At 44.9% G+C, this 7,297-nt stretch overlaps 1 protein-coding gene across 1 annotated transcript in view; it reads right to left on the minus strand.

The window, feature by feature from the left end:
• Positions 1-6,848, minus strand: part of LOC124775510 (E3 ubiquitin-protein ligase lubel) — a 488,311-nt gene extending 481,463 nt beyond the window's left edge. The window contains exon 1 of the mRNA XM_047250342.1: positions 6,747-6,848. Coding sequence (XP_047106298.1) covers positions 6,747-6,752 — 6 coding nt within the window. The 5' untranslated portion in view covers positions 6,753-6,848. The remainder of the gene's footprint in view (positions 1-6,746) is intronic.
• Between the last annotated feature and the right edge of the window lie 449 nt (positions 6,849-7,297).

Below are 7,297 nucleotides of genomic sequence, written 5' to 3' on the forward strand. Positions count from 1 at the left end.
AATTAATGTATTGTATAGAATTCTTGGAGATGAAATCATCGGCCCACGTTACTTTGCAGGTACTCTGATGGGTTAGATTTATTGATTTAGCACCATTAAATATCTTTTTGCGGGGATACATAAAAAACCATGTTTATGTTCCCGAACCCACATCCCCAGACGATTTCAATCAGCACATCGAGGAAACGTTCTGCTCCGTGACAATAGCAACTTTATTTATGTACATCTCGTCCTCAACTCCTTTAGAAGACGCACCGAGTTATGTATTTAGAATAATGGGCATTCATATGAACATCTGACTTACATGAAGATTATACCAAGAATGTTCATATGAATACAGCCAGCTGTGTACAACATATTGCATCCACCCCTGAAACTTTAAATGTTTCCAGCTTCCTAAATAATATTGATAGACATTTGATTTGGATTTATTTGTACGGAGTTAGTTTAAATACATCAGCTATGTAACAATAAAAAATAACGTTCTTTTTAAAAAATTCCAACTCGTTGCTGTAGCTCTCTGGTAAATAACTAAATAAATTATGTTCATAACTTCGCATAAGGAGTGGCGTACGTTACAATTACGTACGTAAATAAATATCCATTTTACTTATTATTTTACAAGTTACACAGAAAGCACCCTGAATCACAAAACATTTCGGTACACCAACCCACTGTCCGATCACGGGCATATATTTGTTCTCCCACAACACCTTGAAGTCGACCTGTACTTCCAGCAAAACAGTACACCACCTCTTCGCTCCTGAATTGTGTATCAGTCATTTAAAAAGCATTTCACACTAACGAGGGTGCATGTATACAGATTAAATGTACGAATACTCTAACTGTCCACACGTGGCTGTAGGTCATAGCAAAGAGTGTGATACCACCTCAAAGAAGAGTGTCAAACGTTGAAAACGAAACTCTATTAATGTGGATGAAGTTGTTGGTATGTAGCATCTACGAATTATTTTCTAGTCATTCTACATTAATAAAATATTTCCGTTTTCGGTAATCAAAACAGTTTCAGTTTTTGCCTTGACAAAAGAACTACTGACAGCAACTACCACTAAAATCTGAACATAAGATACCGACTTGTGCTATAAATATGTAAGTAATTTGTTCCTGTGACTGAAATGCCACCAGGAAACAGTCTCTGAATACACTGATTAGTGAAGATACATCCTATGTAGTAAAGGCCTGAATCTGAACAAAATGTCCTCAACATTTACGGAATACTGAAGCCCAGGTCATCTGTCTCGAGCTCTGTAAATAACCATGCCGTTCCTCACATGGAAACAGTCTGATGAAACTCATTGCTATGACATCATATCCATATTTTAAAAATTTTACTCGTCAAACCTGTGATTTTGCGTAAGCTATTCATAAATAAACATCATCACATAGAATGGCTCTAACACATTTAACCACTCTCAACTTTTTGCTACATAGCAAAGATCTCAAATGGTTTCACCCTAGTACACAGTTCTTAGACCGACACCTTGTGAAACGAATCTGGATCATCGTAGCGGACCGCATTCGTGACCGCTGAGCTGTTGTCCCTAATACGCAATCATCTGCTGAGTGGCACGTCGGTTTTCCATTTGTGAACAAACAATAAACAACTATGGCCAGGTACCGTATATTCCCTCCCAAATCACCCATTCAACTGAAATAACACCACATAACATCCATTCGGAAGGAACGAGGTTTAAAGCCGGCCGTCCTGAATTAGGTTCTTCAATGTTTCCACAAGTTACCTCACTTCAGTTCTAGGAGGGTTCATATAGTAACTTCACAGCTCATTTTTCCCCAGATTTGTTGAAATAACAAGAGGTGCGTCTGTAATAACTATAACGCCATATGACGTCAACGAGATTTTAAGCGCTAGCCTCCTTTTAAAACCTGAGTACACGCGAACTAGATGTTACACGATGAACAGATAAACGTAGCGTAACTGTCTTCCTCCTCTATCTCTAGCAGATTAAAGTTTAGTTGCTGAGAGAGAACTATTAACGAATAAAACACTACACTAGTATTCGGGACGTAGTTGGGTCATGCCACGATTGGGGTAGTTTCAGTTTTCCATAATACTGTATAAGTAGATCACATCTATCGAAAACCTGAATTACCCAGCGGCAGACTTATTAAAGTATCGTCGGCTGCATGAGCTAGTGCCATGTTTCTCATGACCTCGACGTCGTGAAAGCAACATTCCTTTAAAATTCGAATACACATAAAACAAGGGTAAACAGCTAGGTGCATAATACGTCTTTCTCCCATCCACCCTTTAGGACCAACTTCCTTCAGGGTGGTGATAATGTAACGAGGTATTACAGTGGCTACAACACTATAATCTATTCGGAAGGAAGCGAGGCTCAAACTGCCGCCTGTCCATCATCAGGGTTTCCTTAATTTCCTAAATCTGCCCAGGCGCATAATAAAATGAATATTTAAAATGTCTTCATATCTTTCCGCATTAAGCGCAATAAAGGAAGATATCCTAGCCACAAAAACGGTCCCATCTTCTAACACGACTTCCTCCGTATCAAACTGTTGGCCACAGCTACATTTTCCCTCCAACTTTATATACCTTGTATGTATGTATGTATTGAACTGGGGACCTCGAAACGACGGTGAGGCTTCGTCTCCGCTGTAGTCCTCAGTGGTACACAACCCCACAACAGGCTACAGCAGTACACTCACCCCACCGCCGCCCCACACCGAACCCAGCATTGTTGTGCCTTTCGACTGCCAGTGGACCCCCCCCCCCCCCCCCCCCCCGTGGTAATTCTGGTGTACGCGTGCGTGGAGACAGTGTTAGCGCAGCAATCGCCGACATAGTGTAACTGAGGCGGAATAAGAGGAACCAGCCCGCAGATGGAAAACCGCCTTAAAAACCAACCACAGACTGGCCGGCACACCGGACCTCGACACTAATCCGCCAGGCGGATCCGTGCTGGGGACCGGCACGCCTTCCCGCTCGGGAAGCAGTGCGTTAGACGGCACGGCTAGCCGGGCGGGCTTTTAAACCTTAGTTAGCTCCCTTCCATCTTCAACTTAGATTGTGGAACGACGTTTGGTCACCGGCTTAAATGTCAAACCGACCATGAACGTACTGTCCCTAAGGGCAAAACCAGATGTTGCGTTTGAACTAACGCCAAGTGAAACAGACAGTATATACAGGAAAAAATGATTTACTTGCCGCCCATAACGGTGGCAAATGAAGATTTTAGTCGAGTAATTAAGCTACATGTCTCTCACGATATAGATGACAGTACCAGAAAGAGAAATTGTTTCCTCATCGTCCGCCTTTGTAACTGTGCGATGAGAGTGACGGACTGTCACTGTAAGATCTCAGTGTTATTCCTGCTACTGTCACGGATAGTTTCTAGATAGGATGATCGGTCGGTGCAGAAACCAGTTCCAATGGTAGCGGCTGATATAACCCTGCAAGGACGTTCTACAATACGGCACCACAAATCGGCATATTTTGTAACGTAATGTATAAATAGTAATTTATCACCAAAAGAAAGATTGCTGTTATATAAAATATGTTGGGGGACGAGCTTATTAAGCAGTATGTGTGACACGAAGTTCAACTTAACACTGTTTTTAAGAAGAGCTTTATCAAATAATGAATCGACGAGATGAGGAACGTGCGGAAAATATTGACAAGAGAAGCGACAGGGAGATTGGACTGTGATAAGACATCAAGAAATAGCTCCCATGATACTTTAGGAGCGGCAGAGGATAAAAACTGTACTGGCTGTAGTGGAAGACAGAGGTTGGAATATATCCAATGTATAATTGAGGACGCTGGGTTGAAGAGCTACTCTTAGGTGAAGAGGTCGTCACAGAAGAGTGGTGACAAAAAAAAAATCACAAAAAAATCTAATCGTGTCGCGTGCACGGACATGGGGCAGGTCTTGCCGCTCTAGAGTAAGGGTTTGGTGTCGTCTACGGTAGGAAGTGTTTGCAGTCGGTGGGGCTCGCGGCGGAAGTGATTTTTGCTTGTGTATACACTCACTCTTACCAACAGCAGCAAACCGTAAACTACACAGTGTGGCGTAGTATGAGATCGAGTTGACGAATTCATTGTTTCGATGAGCACGATTTACGTAGTAACACGCCAGTTAGGTAGGCTACCGAGCTCGTGCTCCAGCATGGCTCCTTATGTGTTCTAAAATGAAGATAAGATGAATAACTGTTTTGTAATGTGCCACCAGCATTATCCTGGAAAGCACTTTTTATCTAAAATACTCAAACTTTTATTTGAGAATAGAAACTAAAAACTCTTATTGGCAACCGAAAGCAGATAGTATGTGTGTACACAAAAGAAGTACCTACACTTGGGAAGAGGTAGTAGCAAATAGATCAGTAGTACAGTACTGTAAATAAACAACGCAAGTCAAGTGCGTCGCAATACAACGCTTCATTCGAGAAATCGGATTAACCCCATGTTAAAGAAGTATCGGCTCTGGTTTCGGAAGACTAAGTTAATGTTGGGGAGTGATGTGTGGTAAGCCTATGCTCCATATGACTATGTATGAGAATATCTTAGAAAGGAAACGATTTTGTTGATGTTTCACACGACTGTAATACATAGACGAGTATAGGTATAATGAATGTTGGTCGAGTACGATGCGTTTCTGAGATATCGATGTCCAAAGTTTTACAAACCTGTTGCATGCCAACCGAGAGTGCCCGCCGTCCAACAGCAGCGACAGCATAACCGGCTAAGGCGGCAGACAAGAAGTCTTTCCGCCGGCCGCTGGTGGCCGAGCGGTTCTGGCGCTACAGTCTGGAACCGCGCGACCGCTACGGTCGCAGGTTCGAATCCTGCCTCGGGCATGGATGTGTGTGTTGTCCTTAGGTTAATTAGGTTTAAATAGTTCTAAGTTCTAGGGGACTTATGACCTCAGCAGTTGAGTCCCATAGTGCTCAGAGCCATTTGAACCATTTTTGAAGAAGTCTTTCCGTGCTGCAGTCGACTCGTGTCATTTCCTTTTCCTTTTCTTCTCATCTTCCATCAACCGCTTGTGGCGTTACAACGAATCACATTTCTTCGAGCCGGCCGCTGTGGCCGAGCGGTTCTAGGCGCTTCAGTCCGGAACCGCGCTGCTGCTACGGTCGCAGGTTCGAATCCTGCCTCCGGCATGGATGTGTGTCATGTCCTTAGGTTAGTTAGGTTTACGTACTTCTAAGTCGACTGATGACCTCAGATGTTAAGTCCCATAGCACTTAGAGCCATTTGAACAATTTTGAACATTTCTTCGGAAATATTCGCGGCATGTTATAATAAGAAATAGTGAGAAAATCAACATTTATTTACCAATACAGTCATGCGAGTACCAGCAGTATGCTGTAAGTGATTCAAAGAAGATTTGGGACGGTGTGACCTCAGTGCGTTCAGTGCATGAATGTATCGATAAATAATCATTTTATCGCGATTACTTATTACACGGCTACTACACTTCGCCAAGGATGTTCCTCTATCACAGGGCTTCCCAAATTATTTCTCTGACCGAACACTTTGAGAATCCTGGCACTCTGACGGAACGCCTTGTTTATTTTGAAGGTTAAAAAAAATTTTTAAAATGTCTAATAACAGAGAAATAGCAAAGAAATTTTAAAAAAGTAATTAATATAGGCAAAATGTCGAATTAAAAATACTACGTTATTAATAATCTTTCGCGGAGCTTTTATTCACTTCGCGTGGATCATAAATGTTCCCAAAGGGGATATCCCGGCGAATAAATGCCATACGATCACTTCATTTCACAAATGTTCCGAGGAAACAGTTTCGGAAACCCTGCTCTATCAACATTATTATTATTGCTCCTCCCAAAATAAATATTATTCATTGTAGCGACGCACGTGTTTGGAGGAAGGTAAAAAAGTGACGAGACTCGAACTTGCAGTCTGCCGAAAGACACCACACTTGCTAGGTGGTAGCCTTTAAATCGGCCGCGGTCCATTAGTATACGTCGGACCCGCGTGTTGCCACTATCAGTGATTGCAGACCGAGCGCCGCCACGGCAGGTCTAGTCTAGAGAGACTCCCTAGCACTCGCCCCAGTTGTACAGCCGACTTTGCTAGCGATGGTCCACTGTCTACATACGCTCTCATTTGGCGAGACGACAGTTTAGCATAGCCTTCAGCTACGTCATTTGCTACGACCTAGCAAGGCGCCATATTCAGTAATTAAAATGAATTCTGAACAGATAATATTGTGAATCATGTACCGTCAAGAGCGACGTTCATCATTAATGGATTAAAGTTAAGTATCAAACTAATTACGTCCGCTTTCTGAATTCTAATTCCTTGTCATGTTCCAGACCTCACGTCAGTATAGTTCTTCCCTCCTCGCACCAGCCTGCGTGAGCTAAAACGCGTGCATTTCGGCCTCCTCTAGTAACACGGTGTTGGCTCTTCTGCCAACACAACACTCTCGTATGGTATTCAACTTAAGGTCGTAAACCAAGAACCTCAATTTCTCTGAAATGCACCAGAAGCCCGTAGTACTAGTGCTGCATTTGTTACATTTCAGTATGTACTCTAGGCGACTGATGACCTCAGACGTTAAGTCGCATAGTGCTCAGAGCCATGTGAACCATTCCGGTATGTACTACAACCGTGGGAATGGTGAACAACATCGGTGACCGTTGTGTGCGTGCATTTTTGTTAGGCCAGGGGTCCACGTCGGTGTGTTAGTGAGGTGAGGTGAGGAGCGGGCTACTCACGTTCATGACTGCGGACAGGGCGGGCTCCAGCGCCGGCCGCTGCTCGTCTCGCACTGGCCGGCCCGGCGCGGCTATTCCTGTCCCGCGGCGGCGATGGCGGCGACGCCTATAGCGCCCCTACTGCTGCTGGTGCTGGTGCGGCGCTGAAAACTCGCCAGGGTGGGTCGCGACGCCCCGCCTCGCCGCGCCCGGCTAAGGCTTAATTTAAACCGCGGCGGCCGCGGCCTGTGGAGGCGGAGGCGGCGGTCCCAGCCTCCAGCAGACGCCGCCGCCGCCGTCGCCGCGGTTCATCGACTCTCCGGAGGGCGGCCGCGTGCCCGCCGGCATACCGGGCGTCGCTGAGCGCGCGCCTATCGTGCCGCGTCCGGCAGTCAAGAAAAGCGGGCTGCGCCCAACAACGAGGCCGTCATTCACAAGCACTCCGAGATATTCGCATGAAGGCTCGACGCACTCACGACGTAAGCGCAATCCAGGCCAGTGTAAAGCGTGAGTACTAGGACCTGTACAGCCTCGACTTCATGGACTCCCTAAGGTGGCCTTACGCCCTATTG

The sequence above is a fragment of the Schistocerca piceifrons genome, chromosome 2, assembly GCF_021461385.2.
Source record: "Schistocerca piceifrons isolate TAMUIC-IGC-003096 chromosome 2, iqSchPice1.1, whole genome shotgun sequence".
In the NCBI taxonomy this organism is placed as follows: Eukaryota; Metazoa; Arthropoda; class Insecta; order Orthoptera; family Acrididae; genus Schistocerca; species Schistocerca piceifrons.